The sequence below is a fragment of the Dysidea avara genome, chromosome 4 (assembly GCF_963678975.1).
Source record: "Dysidea avara chromosome 4, odDysAvar1.4, whole genome shotgun sequence".
NCBI classification, from domain to species: Eukaryota; Metazoa; Porifera; class Demospongiae; order Dictyoceratida; family Dysideidae; genus Dysidea; species Dysidea avara.
This window is the reverse complement of record NC_089275.1, coordinates 28,171,454-28,189,428: the sequence shown is the minus strand read 5'-3', so window position 1 is coordinate 28,189,428 and position 17,975 is coordinate 28,171,454. Positions and strand designations below refer to the sequence as shown.

The 17,975-nt window shown below is 37.8% G+C and overlaps 1 protein-coding gene and 1 pseudogene across 1 annotated transcript in view; both read right to left on the bottom strand.

Annotated features, from left to right (window-relative positions):
- The window catches only part of LOC136253114 (adhesion G protein-coupled receptor L4-like), a 58,458-nt gene extending 43,280 nt beyond the window's left edge, over positions 1-15,178 (bottom strand). The window contains exon 1 of the mRNA XM_066045723.1: positions 14,808-15,178. Within this exon, the coding sequence (XP_065901795.1) occupies positions 14,808-15,081 (274 nt within the window). The 5' untranslated portion in view covers positions 15,082-15,178. The remainder of the gene's footprint in view (positions 1-14,807) is intronic.
- A 138-nt stretch (positions 15,179-15,316) lies between these two features.
- LOC136253730 (fibropellin-1 pseudogene) lies at positions 15,317-17,609 on the bottom strand (annotated as a pseudogene).
- Positions 17,610-17,975: the final 366 nt, after the last annotated feature.

Below are 17,975 nucleotides of genomic sequence, written 5' to 3'. Positions count from 1 at the left end.
TATATTATAGTGTAACTGTGCATAATATGTGACTGGGTCTGCAAAAACAGGGCATGTGGGCACAAACTACACCCAGTCACACTACAGGTCCTATCTCACTACTTGAACAGAATATTTATATTCTCATAAAGCCAATCACATGCTTACTAAGACCTGAAAATTGCATTTCCATAGCATAATGGTATAAAAAGTTATGAGTGATGGAAGTTTGAAAAAGTAGGCAAAAATCATGTGCCCACATGCCCTATTTTCGCAGGCCCAGTCACATATAGTGATTGTCCTCCACTAGAGTGTAGGCTGATTTCGTTTCCTGTTTCGATTCCGGTTTTTATAACTATCCGTTTTCTATTTAATGCACATCATCACGTGATCCAAATTTTAGGCGGGGAAGGGAGGAACACAAGGAAGAAGGAATCCAGTCTATTTTTTCACATCTGGAATATTGAATTGTGAGCAACAGCACAGATGTTCTTTTGTTGGCGGGGTGAAGTGACCTAAAGTGATAGACAAAAATGGTGTAAAGGCGAATAATTGCAATTGGTGGCTGAATTAAGCCACTACGATTATCTCAAGAGTCAGGTTGGAGCCACTACGATTATCTCAAGAGTCAGGTTGGAGTATAAAGAGTTGTGTACAAGTATAGATGAGTTAAGGGAGACCAGACAAGGAGGCGTAATAAGGTAGTTTCAATTTCTAGAGCTTCTATATCATTCATGCAGTAGCATTAGACTAATGAAATAAGCTGCAGGAACAGCAGCGTAGCATATTATTAGCTAGCTAGATACATTTATGCACTTTTGAAACAGTTTTTAAACCAAATGTATGTAGAGTCCACTAAGGATGGACTCACACTTTGTGCTAGCTAGTTGCATGGGGGTGAAATGTGTGGGTGAGTGTGCCCACCCATCCGTGGAGGCCTGGTTACGCCACTGGTTGAGTGGAAGGTAGTCATTGTTGCTTACTTTAAAAGGCGTAGTGAATTCGCTTGGATTAGTGATTTTCAGCTCCACAGTATTTTTCTGATGACCGTGTCATTAGCTCAAAGTATAAACTATTTCAAAGTTGGCATAACAATGCCATAATTGAAACCACAACTCCACCTTTGGTATTGTTGCATCATTGTGATACCTCCACTTTAGTTGTTTACCTTTATAAGTTGTTAACTTGATGTTTTTCCTTACTTCACATAGCCTCTTGCCTATGGGTATACACCGTTGTATTGAGAAGTGTGCATTAGGTGAAACATATTTTGTTCACCACAAAGCATACAAAGATCACTGGGATCTGATAATACCTGAAGTTACTCTCATTACATGTACAAACTTGCAGCTAGAAGCAACTGCAGTTTCAGGACAGTCCAGATTGCTAGATAGCTTCCTACTTCAATTGTGCCATTTTCCCCTTTTAAATGTATGGGGAGCCAAGGAGAAAAAATGTACCTATTTTCAGTTTTTAAGCATTGTGCATGCCAAAGTAGCTAATTCCAACCCAACAAACTATGTATTTCTGAGATCGGCAATCAATACAGCGTTAGAAGAGGGCCAGGTCATCTGGATTATCCGGGTCATTTGGGTCACATTTTTTCCGGGTCAAGTGGGTCTTATCCACTTCATTGAATACCTGGGTCTGACCCGGATGAGCTCACGTGTGACTATAAGTTAACAAGGTTGATTGTACTGATGGAAATGCAGTTGTAAACACCCAAGAAACTCACATGGAGCCACGTCCACCATTCAGGAATACGCTTTTCTGTCTGTACGGGGTATGTAGAGCCACGCCCACTTATCAGAATTGTACCAGCTGTGCTCTGTGGGCATGCATGCATCATCAGATCCGTATTGCTACTTGAAATGTAGGTAACTTACTACTGGAAATTCTGTAACTGCATGTAAACTTACATGGAGCCACCCTCACATAATAATACATACGTGGAGCCACACCCACTTAATACTCACTTCTTGCAGACAATTTTTTATAGTGTAAAAAATGTAGGGCTGACTAGTGGAACTTGTGGACTTTTAATGTAGCTCTTGGGGAACGCCTCTATTTTAATTAAACCGGGTCACATGCGGGTCAGATTCGGGTCCCATCCAGATTACTATTTGGGTCAGTGGGTCAAACGGGTCAACAGCACTGACCCACTTCCAACGCTGAATCAATACTCCATCTAAAAAGTTTATTTTTTCAAAATTTAAAAATCTGGCTGGAATGCCTACTTTATAAGTGTGCCAAATTTCAGTCCATTTTAGTGCTTCATAACGTTATGGCAGACTTTGCAAAGTGTGCAAAGTAAAGAAAAAACATCAACAAAGAAATTAAAACGAAATTTTGGCTGGAAATTTCTGGGGCGATTTTCTTCAAATTTGGTATGTAGACCCCCTACCTAGCCGGCACTTCTGTAGCAAATTTGGTCCCAAGGATCACAGTGCGACATATGTGCGAAAACCACATTTTCTTTCTTCCTGTCAAGTTATGGTGTGGCATGTCAGCTTCTTGGGCTGCACGATATACCATGTGTCTTGATCTCCAAAAAGTACTCACATTTTGCTCTTGCCCATGAACAGAAAATAAGATGAACAAAATGGATTTTTTATAAAAAATACTTTTATTGGTTCCTTTTGACTTCATATTTTTCAGTGGACCTATACCTCTTCCAAATTTACTTCTAAGGCTTCTTTTGAGGTTGGGGGAACTTCCTAAGGTGGTGTTTATGTGTGTGCTTTAGTAGGATTGTGGCAAAAACGATCTCTATTATGAACCACTACCATGGTTCATGATAGTATTGTATCTGAGAAAAGATGTGCAGGTGATTGGGAATTGCTCCACAGAAATTGTTATGCAGTGTGTTGCATTGCATGTACAAAGATTAACTACAGCATATTGCAAATATTTGTTGGCCTAATAGGGCAGGTAACTGCTTTATACTGTTGTATAAATATCTCTCTAGGCAATTTAATGTTGGCCTTAATGGCCTATCCATACAGGTGGACACTATAAAATGGGTTCTGCTGTATTTTATATTGGGTGACAAAATTTTGACAAGTAAGACAATACATAGTGGTCTTGTATAAAGACACACAATAGTGTGTCATGCAGCCAAGTATACAGCTAGTGCGGGTGCATGACAGACAAGTGTGTAATGTACAGGAACCAAAAAACACCATTTTCACACATCCATAGCTCGATAATGGCTAAACGGAAATAAACTATTTTTTACTATGGAAACTCCCTTGGGGTAGGGCACCTTCTATTCCAAATTTGAGGTGAATCCGCCCATCTATTACTGAGATACATGCTTTCAAAGTTCATCTTATTTTCTCCATATTTTCATCTTTTTCTTTTCGTCTTGCACACTTTAGAAAAATTATAATAACTCGTGCGTGCTTTGGTTGATTTACTTAAAATCTGGAGGACAGTACGAGTATACAATGTCCAATTTTGGTACAGATCAGACAAAGAACAAGGGAGTTATGTACGATTTTTCAAAATCCAAAGGCGATTTGTTGTCACGCCTCCAAGGTAAATCGCTTGGCAAAATAACTTGAAACACTCTCTGTACATGGAGTAACTATCGTAATACAAGCCTTTTGTGGTTTGAAAGAAATTGCACTAAAAATCATGGAGTTATAACAAAAATGCCAACCATGCATAAAAATCGCATGATCGAGTTTTTAGTATTACCATAGATAATATACCTACTGACAGGTAAAGTAACTCACCCAATATCAGACAGGCTCCAAAATTGGACATGATTACTCGTGCTACAATAGGAATTTTTGAACAAGTTATATGTCTTTAGAGAGTTTGAGGTGTGGGGCTTTGGACACTAAGTATCAGCTTTCTCAGTTTCTTTGTCTGGTGGCAGCAGCCCTGCACAGTCATTTCCAATTAATACGCTTAACCTTGGAAAAAAAGTTGATTCATGGACACCCGTAGTTTACAATCACACTTACATCCAATCAACAGTTTCATATCTTAAGGTTGTAGATCACCTCATTTACTTTCGAAATATCCCCAATTTATTTAATTATTGATATATCAAAATTTAAGCACAACTATCCCCACCACAACCCTCCCTGCTGCACTCTTCCCTTTCCCTATCGCTTCTGGTGGACTGTGTTAATGTACTGTACTATTGTTTGCATATTACGTGTATATATAAAGTTTTAAAAATAATAAAAAATCATTAAATCACAAATTACAGATCAAATAAAATGAGACGTCACTGAAGTAATAATCACACCGTGAATTTAAGTATACGGTGTTTGTAAAAGTATACAGTACACATTTCCATAAATTTATCTCAAACAACATACTTAATCAAGTTTCCGTATACTTAAATTTATGGTGCGATTATTACTCCAGTGAAGTCTCATTTTATTTGATTTGTAATTTGTGATTTAAATAAATAAACTGGGGATATTTAGAAGTAAATGAGTTGATATACAACCTTAAGATATGAAACTGTTAATTGAATGCAAGTGTGATTTGTAAATTGTGGGTGTCTGGGAATTGACTTTTTTTTCCAGGTTATATGTATTAATCAGAAATTCCTTTGCAGGGCTGCTGCCACCAGACAAAGAAGCCAAGAAAGCTGATACTTGGTGTCCAAAGTCCCACAGCCTTGAACTATCTAAAGACAGATAAAATGCTCAAAAATTCCTGTTGATACACTTAGTAGCTAATTGTAATTATATAAGTAACAATTAGTTCTTAATAAATTACAGGGTCTGGTACTTACCAGATGAACGGTTATGCACCACCGTTCAGCTGTACTTGATGATAACGCCAGAGTGGATATCAGAGCATCCGGTTTTTGGAGGTGCTTACATCATCGCACCTTTTTTGATGTTCACGTTTTTAATTCTTTTACAGCCTCCAATCGGTCTACCACCTTGGCTGCCACTTTTCGTAGGCATGAGGCTGAGAAGCGTCGTGCTTATGAGAAGCGTATATGCGAAGTAGAGCATGGCAGCTTTACCCCATTAGTTTTTTTCTCCTCCGGTGGAATGGGGACCTATAAGCATTTGGCTCAATTACTCAGTGAGAAGTGGAGTTCCCCATATTCAGTGGTGATGGGCTGGCTCCGTTGCAGTTTGGGGTTCTCCTTGCTTTGCTCCTCCATCATGTGCATCTGTGGTTCTCGATCATGCTCTAAGCGTCCTGGTGTGCCCCCGGCAATATATCTTGCCATTGCAGAGGGGCATCTACCAAGTTTACTACCATTCCCTGGGCTTCTGTAGGTTCTTTTAGGTGTCTTTTCTGTGGGTAAATTATTTTTTTCCCTTTTTATGTTGTTATTCTAGCTTGTTTTCCATAGAGATGTGTGGGTGGAAGGGAATGCCATTAGAGCCGGGGAAAAAAAACTTACCAGATTACCTTTAGTGCAATTGTACACGAACTCACTTATATTGTTGTGCAACCATGTACATCTGTAATATTGTACTGTAAAGCTAATAATTGAAATTGAAATTGTTGTAGCTCGAGTAATTGTATGTGTTTTTGAGCCCGTCCGATATTGGGTGAGTCACTCTATAATATCTATGGTACGTATTTATTTACTTACCACGCCTACCAGGCAAATAGCTAATGGAATCAGTTGAAAATTAGGTAGAGAGGTAGAATAAATTAATGATCTTTCAGTAGTTTACAAACTACTGAGTTACACTACGAAAGTCAACTAGGTGTAACAAGTGCATGATCAAGATATTCTAATAGAGCAGTCTCTCTAATAGAGCAGTCAGCTTAGAAGTAAATAATTATGCATTCATCTAAGAATTTAACATTATAATACCACTGTGTATGGAGCTTAACTAATAAAAGGTCACCCTGTAGAGAAATCAGCTAGAAACAAGTCAACAAATCACCCTGCAAAGTGTTAAACCACAGTTCAAATCACCCTGTAGAGTATTCAGCTAGAAACTAGTCACCCTAAAGAGAGCTCAACTATATTTCAAGTCACTCTGTTGAGAGTTCAGCTGGCAACAAGTTACCTTGTAGAGAGATCAGCTAGAAAAAGTCACTCTGTACAAAGATCAGCTACATAATCATCCTGTAGAGAGACCAGCTGAAAACAAATCACCTTGTAGAGAAATCATCTAGAAACAAGGCATCCTGTAGAGAGATCAGCTGAAAACAATCACATTGTAGAGCTAGAAACAAGTGACCCTGTATAAAAGATCAGCTAGAAACAAACAGAGATCAGCTAGAACAAATCACTCTGTAGAAAGATCAGCTAGAAACAAGTCACACAGACTGTCACTAGAGAGATCAGCTAGAAGCAAATCTCTCAGTAGAGTGATCAGCTGGAAACAAATCACCTTGTAGCAAGAAACAAATCACTCTGTAGAGAGATCAGCTAGAAACAAATCACCCTCTGTAGAGAGATCATTGATCAACTAGAAATAAGTCACCCTGTAGAGAGATCAGCTACGTTTCAAGTCAGCCTATAGAAAATTTAGTAGAAACAAGCTGCCCCGTAGAGAGATCAGCTAGAAGCTAGAAGCAAGTCACTATGTATAGAGTGTTCATGCAGCTATATATAAGCAAGTCACCATGAAGAGAGATCAGATGGAAACAAATCACCCTGTACAGAGATCAGCCAGAAAAAAATTACCCTGTATAGAGATCAGCTTGATCAAGTCACCCATTAGAGAATTCAACTATATTTCAAGTCTCCCTGTAGAGGATTCAGCTAGAAACAGGTCACAGATCAGCTAGAATCAAGTCACCCTGTAGAATGTTCAGCTAGAAACAAGTCACCCTGTAAAGAGGTCAGGTAACCCTGTAATAAGATCAGCTCTATTTCAAATCACCCTGTAGAGCTATCAGCTCGAAACAAATTACCCTGTAGAGAGATCTGGTAGAAACAAGTCACACTGTAGAAAGTAAGCCAGAAAGAAGTCAGACTGGAGAGAAATCAGCCAGAAACAAGTCACCCTGTAGAGATTAGCTAGTTAGAAACAAGTGACCCTGTAGAAAGATCAGCTAGAAACAAATCATACTGTAGAGAGATCAGCTAGAAAAAATCACTTTGTAGAGAGATCAGCTGGAAACAAGACACCTTGTGGAGAGATTGGTTTTATCAAATCACCCTATAGAGATCCCAACTACAATTCAAGTCATCCTGTGGAGAGTTCAGCTACAAACAAATCTCTCAATAGACTGATCAGCAAATCACCCTGTATAGCATTCAGTTAGAAACAAATCAATTCTGTAGAGAGATCAGCTAGAAACAAATCACTCTGTAGAGAGATCAGCAAGAAACAAGCTATGCTGCAAAGAATTCAACTTGTTTTCAAGACACCCTGTAAAGAGATCAGTTAGAAATAAGCAAGCTTGTAGAGGTATCAACTCAAAACAAAATGAGAGTTCAGCCAACCCTATAGAGAAACCAGCTACCAGTCACTCTGTCGAGTTAGCTGGCTAGAAACAAGTTCTCCTGTAGCAAGATCAGCTACGTTTCAAATCATGCCCTGTAGAAAGACCAGATCACCCCATAGAAGGATCAGTTAGAAACAAGTCACCTTGTAGAGAGATCAGATAAAATCAAGTCACCTGTAGAGAGATCAGCTAGAAACCAATCACTCTGTAGAGTGATCAGCTATAAACAAGTTACGCTGCAAAGAGTTCAACTAATTTTCAACTTACCTTGTAAAGAGATTAGCTAGAAACAAGTAACTCTGTAGAGAGATCAGCTTGAAACAAAATGAAAGTTCAGCCAAAAAGAAGTCACCCTGTAGAGAAATCAGCTACCATTCACCCTGTAGAGTCACCTAAGTAGAAACAAATCACCCTGTAGCAAAATCAACTACATTTCAAATCATCCTATAGAAAGACCAGCTTGAAACAAATCACCTTATAGAAGTATCAGTTACAAACAAGTCACCCTGTAGAGAAATCAGATAGAATCAAGTCACCCTGTAGAGAGTTCAGCTAGAAACAAGTCACCCTGTAGTGAGATCAACTACATTTCAAATCAACTTGTAGTAAGACCAGCTTGAAACAAATCACCCTGTAGAAGGATCAATTAGAAACAAGTCACCCTGTAGCGAGATCAGATAGAATCGAGTCACACTGTAGAAAGTTCAGCTAGAAACAAGTCACCCTGTAGAAAGATCAACTAGAAACAAACCATGCTGTAGAGAAATCAACTAGAAATAAATTACTCTGTAGAGAGATCAGCTGGTAACAAGGCACACTGTAGAGAGATCAGCTTGATCAAGTCACACTGTAGTGAGTCCAACTACATTACAAGTCACCCTGTGGAGTGTTGAGCTGCAAACAAATCTCTCAGTAGACAGCTCAGCTAGAAACAAATCCCATGTACAGTATTAAGTTAGAAACAAATCATCCTGTAGAGAGATCAGCTGGAAACAAGTTACCCTACAAAGAGTTCAACTATATTTCATGTCACCTTGCAGAGAGATCAGCTTGAAACAAATCACCATGTATAGAGATCAGGTCACCCTGTACAGGGGTGGATCCAGAGTTTGGAAAGAGGGGGGGCACCTTGCTGAAAAACAGTTGAAGACCAAAAAAAAAAAAAAAAAAAAAGGTCACAACAATAATAGCTAGTGATCCTTTACCAAATATATCACGTCTGTTATGTAAAATAAAATCCTATTTATAGCTTCATAGGTAAGCTACACTGCCTCATGAACATTGTGACTGCTTTATTAGAGAAACTGACTGCTCTATTAGAGTATCTCGATCTTGTATGCAATTTCTTGAAGGGGGGGAATTTGCCCCAAATGCCCCATCCTGGATCCGCCATTGCTGTAGAGAGTTAAACTATAAAAGAATTCACCCTGCATATAGAAAAATCAGCTAGAAACAAGTCACCTTGTAGAGAGGTCAGCTAGAAACAAGTCATCCTGAGATTTCAAATCACCCTGAAGAAAGATCAGCTTGAATCAAATCAATCCATAGATAGATCAGTTAAAAACAAGTTATCCTGTAGAGAGATCGGCTTGAAACAATTAAGATCAGCTAGAAACAAGTCACAGTATAGAAAAATCAGCTACATTTCAAATCACCCTGAAGAAAGGAACATATCACCACGTAGAAGGTTCAGTCAGAAACAAATCACCCTGTAGAGAGATCAGATAGAACCATGTCACTCTGTAGAGAGTTCAACTCACCCTGTAGAGGGTTCACCTTCAAGAAAACCATCCTGTAGAAAGTTTGGCTACGTATCTTGCAATTCTTTCTGTAGAGTTTAGTTAGGTTATAAATGTAGTTTGTTGCCCAAGCAACAAAAAAAAGTTAACAGGCTACCTTCCATTGGGTGGGCTGTCTGGATGGATCAATTTGTAACACCAAGTATGACCTATCTGTTACCTGGTCAAGTAAGTACACATCATAATATAAAATTCTACAAGCTTAATATAGTAACAGGTCAGGTTTGCATGCTCATCATAATTGTTATGGTCACGCTTAGGCCTGAGCCTATTATGCTCAAAATTTTACCTATTATTCTTTCCAGAATTTCTCAAAAAATTCTCCTATTATTCTTTTTGTTATTCTTTTATCCAGCCTATTATTCCATAATTATTCTCATTCAGTATAATATATTATATCTGTGGCTGGTCGCTTAGTTTTCAAGATGCTGCTATAAGTAGTTTTGTCCGAATTATTAATATCTATATATGAAGCATTCCACCTTACATATCATTTTTCTATCCATAAAAGTTACAGCAGACTTAGAATCAAGACACACGGTAGTGTGTCGTGCGGCCCAAGAAGCCGGCGTGCCACCCGTGAGTATATTAACAGGAAGAAAGATCAAGACACACGGTAGTGTGTCGAGCGGCTCAAGAAGCCGGCGTGCCACCCGTGAGTATATTAACAGGAAGAAAGAAAACGCAATTTTCACACCTATGTAGCTCTGTGATCCCTTATCCGATTGAAACCAAATTTGCTACAGACGTGCCGGCCAGCTAGGGGAGTCTACACACCAAAGTTGAAGAAAATCGCTCCAGCCATTTCCGAGATACGATCGAACAAAATTTCGTTTTAATTTCTTCGTTTTTTTCTTCTTCTACTTCTTCATTTCGCACACTTCACAAAATCCGCCATAAAACACGAATGCGTACTCAGATCGGGCTGAAATGTGGCACACTTAAAGGGCTCATTAAGGCGGATCTCTGTACAAACTTTGGTATGAATCCGATGAACATTCACGGAGTTATGACCGATTAGTTGCGTAAGGCCAATGAAACTTGATTAGCAGTTTCGCGTCATCGCCCGCATGCTTTTGATACACCCGCATGGAATTTCATTATTGGTATTTCAGATCGAAATACTCTAATAGAACAGTCACTTTTACTCTAATAAAGCAATCAGCTATACTCTAATGGAAAAATCACTTGTTATAGATTAGTAACGTACTTTAGCTATTTAATGCAAGAATAATCAGTGTAGATCTCACTGTTTTTTTGACAGAAATCGTCATGTTTGGATGTGTGTTGTGCTTTTGGAAAAATAATGAATAATGAATAATAACCGCCCGCCCGCATCAAGTTTTCAAAAATCTGAGCGAGAAACTGGTAATCAAGTTTCATTGGCCTAAAATAAGGTCGAAGGTCTGTCACGCCTACAGGGTAAACTCCTTTGAGGAACCAGTTGAAAATTGATATGTAGATGGAGCAACCATCGTAGGAGTGCCTTTTTGTGGTTTGAAAGGAATCGGGATAAAGACCATGGAGATATGACACAAAACCCAACCTGTGTCAAAATTACGCGATCGATATTTATGAATAAAAAAACTATTAGTTTTCGTGTCTACCAGGCAAACAGCTTAGAGCAACGAGCTGAAAATCAGTATGTAGCTGGAATAATCATCATAGAAAGTCCTTGCAGTAGTACAGAAGAATCGGATTACAAACCACTGAGTTATGATTCGAAAGACAACTACGTGTAACAAATGCGAGATCGAGATACTCTAATAGAACAGTCACCCTAATAAAATATTCAGCTACATTTATAATTTTACTCAATTATATTAAATTGCAAGTTATTCTGTAGGGAATTCAGCTACAAACAAGTCACCCTGTAGTCAGATAAGCCAGAAGAAGGTACCTAATAGAGAGTTCAGCTACAAAGAAACCATCATGTAGAGAGTTCAGCTCAAACAAATTGCCCTGTAGAAAGATCAGCTAGAAGAAGTTACCTTGTAGAGAGTTCAGTTACAAAGAAACAATCATGCAAAGAGTTCAGCTGCAAACAAATCACCCAGTAGAAAGTTCCGCTATGAACAGATCACACTGTAGAGAGTTCAGTTAGAAACAAGTCATCTTGTAGAGAGATCAGCTAGAAGAAGTCACATTGTAGAGAGTTCAGCTACAAAGAAACTACCATGTAGAGAGTTCAGCTGCAAACAAATCACCCTGTAGAGAACTCAGCTACAAACAAATATGCCTTGTAGAAAGATCAGCTAGAAGAAGTTACCTTGTAGGGAGTTCAGCTACGAACAGATCACCCTGTAGAGAGTTCAGATACAAAGAAACCACCATGTAGAGAGTTCAGCTACAAACAAATCACCCTGTAGAGAGTTCAGATACAAAGAAACCACCATGTAGAGAGTTCAGCTGCAAAAAAATCCATCACTCTGTAGAGAGTTCAGCTAGAAGAAGTCAGAGTTCAGCTGCAAATAAATCACCTTGTAGAGAATTCAGCTACAAACAAATCACCCTGTAGAAAGATCAGCTAGAAGAAGTTACCTTGTAGAGAGTTCAGCTACAAAGAAACCACCATATAGAGAGTTCAGCTGCAAACAAATCACCTGTAGAGAGTTCAGCTAGAAACAAGTCACCCTGTAGAGAGTTCAGCTAGAAGAAGTCACATTGTAGAGAGTTCAGCTACAAAGAAACTACCATGTAGAGAGTTCAGCTGCAAACAAACACCCTGTACAGAACTCAGCTACAAACAAATCGCCTGTAGAAAGATTAGCTAGAAGTTACCTTGTAGGGAGTTCAGCTACAAACAAATCACCCTGTAGAGAGTTCAGCTATGAAAAGATCACCCTGTAGAGAGTTCAGCTAGAAGAAGTCACCTTTTAGAGAGTTCAGCTACAAAGCAACCACCATGTAGAGAGTTCAGCTGCAAAAAAAATCAAACACTCTGTAGAGAGTTCAGCTAGAAGAAGTCACCTTGTAGAGAGTTCAGCTGCAAATAAATCATCCTGTAGAGAATCCAGCTACAAACAAATCACCCTGTAGAAAGATCAGCTAGAAGAAGTTACCTTGTAGAGAGTTCAGTTACAAAGAAACCACCATGTAGAGAGTTCAGCTGTAAACAAATCATTTGTAGAGAGTTCAGCTAGAAGCAAGTCACCCTGTAGAGAGATCAGCTAGAAACAAGTCACCCTGTAGAGAGTTCAGCTAGAAGAAGTCAAATTGTAGAGAGTTCAGCTAAAATGAAACTCCCATGTAGAGAGTTCAGCTGCAAACAAATCACCCTGTAGAGAACTCAGCTACAGACAAATATGCCCTGTAAAAATATCAGCTAGAAGAAGTTACCTTGTAGAGAGTTCAGCTGCAAACAAACACCCTGTAGAGAACTCAGCTACAAACAAATCGCCTGTAGAAAGATTAGCTAGAAGAAGTTACCTTGTAGGGAGTTCAGCTACAAACAAATCACCCTGTAGAGAGTTCAGCTACAAAGAAATTATCATGTAGAGAGTTCAGCTGCAAACAAATCATCCTGTAGAGAGTTCAGCTATAAGAAGTCACCTTTTAGAGAGTTCAGCTACAAAGCAACCACCATGTAGAGAGTTCAGCTGCAAAAAAAATCAATCACTCTGTAGAGAGTTCAGCTAGAAGAAGTCACCTTGTAGAGAGTTCAGCTGCAAATAAATCACCCTGTAGCGAATCCAGCTACAAACAAATCACCCTGTAGAAAGATCAGCTAGAAGAAGTTACCTTGTAGAGAGTTCAGCTACAAAGAAACCACCATGTAGAGAGTTCAGCTGCAAACAAATCACCTGTAGAGAGTTCAGCTAGAAACAAGTCACCCTGTAGAGAGATCAGCTAGAAACAAGTCACTCTGTAGAGAGTTCAGCTAGAAGAAGTCACATTGTAGAGAGTTCAGCTACAAAGAAACTACCATGCAGAGAGTTCAGCTGCAAACAAATCTCCCTGTAGAGAGACCAGCTAGAAACAAGTCACCCCGTAGACAGACTTGTAGAGAGTTCAGCTGCGAACAAATCATCTTGTAGAGAATTCAACTACAAACAGATAACCCTGCAGAGAGTTCAGCTAGAGTCAAGTCACCCTGTAGAGAGAATCCTGTAAAGAGTTCATCTACATACAAGCAGATCACCCTGTAGAGAGTTCAGCTACATTTCAAGTCACCCAGTAGAGAGATCAGCTGCAAATTATCCTGTGGGGATTAATTGACATGTAATAAATATATGCAAGAGTTCATAATATAAAGAACTCTTGATATATGCATTATATATATATAATTTGTACATTTCCTGATAAAATCAGAATGAGTTAAAGTATTTATAAATTCTTTTTCTTGTGGTAAAGAAAAATATATAGATTAAAAAGCCCCAAAGCTGGCCATAGGCTGGCTTTGGGGTATACAAATACAAAAAGAAGTGAAATCTAATCAAAAACAGCCAAGCTGTAAAAATAGGAGTGCGGCCTTTGAAAAGGCTATGGTGAAAAAAGATGTGAAATCCAAGGTGGCGGCCAAGAAATGGTTGTGATGGTAGGTTAATGGTAAAAATTTTAATAACAACAATTCAGGTGAATTTTGTGCCAAGACCAAGCGGCACCAAATTCATCTGAATTGTCGTTATTGAAATTTTTACCATTAACCTACCATCACAGCCATTTCTTGGCCGCCACCTTGGATTTCACATCTTTTTTCACCATAGCCTTTTCAAGGGCCGCACTCCTTTTTGTACAGCTTGGCTGTTTTTGATTAGATAGCTATCTACAGTAATAATTCAAGTGTATTTTAATTATTAGTGTATTACAGTAATCTGCTGTAACTATTGTATAGCTACTAAGTTAGGTAGATAATAATGCAAAAAGACTTGAAGAAGATACACTGGTATAAGATGTACAAGTTTCAGAATTGCAGATAATCATGCAGTTAAATCCCTGCTATTGGCTTCAGATTGTTAACATGAAACGATCTGACTGCTCTATTAGAGTATTTGAGCGTTCTATTAGAGTATACCGATCTTTTAGAGGCTTTCAACTCCTTTCAGCCAGCACTCCTGTCAGCTTGATATCATTTGTAATAGCTTAACTCTTTCTTCTAGGTAATCAAGAAGAGACACGTCCCCTAATTCCACCGATTGTTCCAGTGGTCGTCCAATTATTCTAAAATTATGCCTGTAACCATCCTATAATTCCGAAATTATTCTCACGAAATTGGTGACCTATTATTCTCAACATTATGCCGGCATAATAGGCACAGGTCTAGTCACGTTATGATAGTTTGGTGCTGGACCAGAATTACTGAACCTCAAATATTCCTCAAGCGATAGAGGGCCTAAACTTGTGGAATCAGCAATGTCTAACTATTGAACACTGTGCACTGGAAATTGACCCACAGCTGAACCTCTATCTGGCAAAGGATAGGCAATTTTGGGCTTCTAACCAATACTGCCAAGTTGTTATAAAGGGAAGTTGATCCTGATTTTAGGGTGATATTTTTGGTTGAAAAAGCCCAGTTATGCATGATCCCCAATATACGGTAATACTGCACTGTATGATACTACCATACTGTATGATAAATAAAATCAGTAAAGAATGGACACATTAAAAACAAAACGCCATGCTTACTATTTTCACAAGTATCTCCAGTAAACCCACCCATACAATTGCAGGTGAAAGAATTAAATTCATCTTTACAAGTTCCGTTATTCATACAAGGATTAGGATCACAATCATCTATGTTAGTTGAACAATTTTCTCCAGTAAAACCATCCACACAATTACAGGTGAAAGAATTAAATCCATCTGCACAAGTTCCATTATTCAAACAAGGATTAGGATCACAATCATCTATGTTAATTGAACAATTCTCTCCAGTAAAACCATCCACACAATTGCACATGAAAGAATTAACTCCATCTGTACAAGTTCCATTATTCTTACAAGGATTAGGATCACAATCATCTATGTTAGTTGAACAATTCTCTCCAGTAGAACCATCCACACAATTGCACATAAAAGAATTAACTCCATCTGTACAAGTTCCATTATTCAAACAAGGATTAGGATCACAATCATCTATGTTAGTTGAACAATTCTCTCCAGTAAAACCATCCACACAATTGCACATAAAAGAATTAACTCCATCTGTACAAGTTCCATTATTCATGCAAGGATTAAGATTACAATCATCTATGTTAGCTGTACAATTCTCTCCAGTAAAACCATCCACACAATTGCACATAAAAGAATTAACTCCATCTGTACAAGTTCCATTATTCATGCAAGGATTAAGATTACAATCATCTATGTTAGCTGTACAATTCTCTCCAGTAAAACCATCCACACAATTGCACATAAAAGAATTAACTCCATCTGTACAAGTTCCATTATTCAAACAAGGATTAGGATCACAATCATCAATGTTAGTTGAACAATTCATTCCAGTAAAGCCATCAACACAATTACAGACGAAATAATTAACTCCATCTGTACAAGTTCCATTATTCTCACAAGTATTAGGATTACAATCATCTATGTTAGTTGAACAATTCTCTCCAGTAAAACCATCCACACAATTGCACATGAAAGAATTAACTCCATCTGTACAAGTTCCATTATTCATACAAGGCTTAGGATCACAATCATCTATGTTAGTTGAACAATTCATTCCAGTAAAGCCATCCACACAATTACAGACGAAAGAATTAACTTCATCTGTACAAGTTCCATTATTCTTACAAGGATTAGGATTACAATCATCTATGCTAGTTGAACAATTCTCTCCAGTAAAACCATCCACACAATTGCACATGAAAGAATTAACTCCATCTGTACAAGCTCCATTATTCATACAAGGATTAGGTTTACAATCATCTATGTTAGTTGAACAATTCTCTCCAGTAAAACCATCCACACAATTGCACATAAAAGAATTAACTTCATCTGTACAAGTTCCATTATTCTTACAAGGATTAGGATCACAATCATCTATGTTAGTTGAACAATTCTCTCCAGTAAAGCCATCCACACAATTACAGACGAAAGAATTAACTCCATCTGTACAAGTTCCATTATTCATACAAGGATTAGGATTACAATCATCTATGTTAGCTGTACAATTCTCTCCAGTAAAACCATCCACACAATTGCACATGAAAGAATTAACTCCATCTGTACAAGTTCCATTATTCATACAAGGATTAGGATTACAATCATCTATGTTAGTTGTACAATTCATTCCAGTAAAGCCATCCACACAACTACAGACAAAATAATTAACTCCATCTGTACAAGTTCCATTATTCTTACAAGGATTAGGATCACAATCATCTATGTTAGTTGAACAATTCTCTCCAGTGAAACCATCTACACAATTACAGGTGAAAGACTTTACTCCATCTGTACAAGTTCCATTATTCTTACAAGGATTAGGATCACAATCATCTATGTTAGTTGTACAATTCATTCCAGTAAAGCCATCCATACAATTACAGACAAAATAATTAACTCCATCTGTACAAGTTCCATTATTCTTACAAGGATTAGGATCACAATCATCTATGTTAGTTGAACAATTCTCTCCAGTGAAACCATCTACACAATAACAGGTGAAAGACTTTACTCCATCTGTACAAGTTCCATTATTCAAACAAGGATTAGGATCACAATCATCTATGTTAGTTGTACAATTCATTCCAGTAAAGCCATCCACACAATTACAGACAAAATAATTAACTCCATCTGTACAAGTTCCATTATTCTTACAAGGATTAGGATCACAATCATCTATGTTAGTTGAACAATTCTCTCCAGTAAAACCATCCACACAATTGCACATAAAAGAATTAACTTCATCTGTACAAGTTCCATTATTCTTACAAGGATTAGGATTACAATCATCTATGTTAGTTGAACAATTCTCTCCAGTAAAGCCATCCACACAATTACAGACGAAAGAATTAACTCCATCTGTACAAGTTCCATTATTCATACAAGGATTAGGATTACAATCATCTATGTTAGTTGTACAATTCATTCCAGTAAAGCCATCCACACAATTACAGACAAAATAATTAACTCCATCTGTACAAGTTCCATTATTCTTACAAGGATTAGGATCACAATCATCTATGTTAGTTGAACAATTCTCTCCAGTAAAACCATCCACACAATTGCACATAAAAGAATTAACTCCATCTGTACAAGTTCCATTATTCATACAAGGATTAGGTTCACAATCATCTATGTTAGTTGAACAATTCTCTCCAGTAAAGCCATCCACACAATTACAGACGAAAGAATTAACTCCATCTGTACAAGTTCCATTATTCATACAAGGATTAGGATTACAATCATCTATGTTAGTTGTACAATTCATTCCAGTAAAGCCATCCACACAATTACAGACAAAATAATTAACTCCATCTGTACAAGTTCCATTATTCTTACAAGGATTAGGATCACAATCATCTATGTTAGTTGAACAATTCTCTCCAGTAAAACCATCCACACAATTGCACATAAAAGAATTAACTTCATCTGTACAAGTTCCATTATTCTTACAAGGATTAGGATTACAATCATCTATGTTAGTTGAACAATTCTCTCCAGTGAAACCATCTACACAATTGCACATAAAAGATTTAACTTCATCTGTACAAGTTCCATTATTCTTACAAGGATTAGGTTTACAATCATCTATGTTAGTTGAACAATTCTCTCCAGTAAAACCATCCACACAATTGCACATAAAAGAATTAACTTCATCTGTACAAGTTCCATTATTCTTACAAG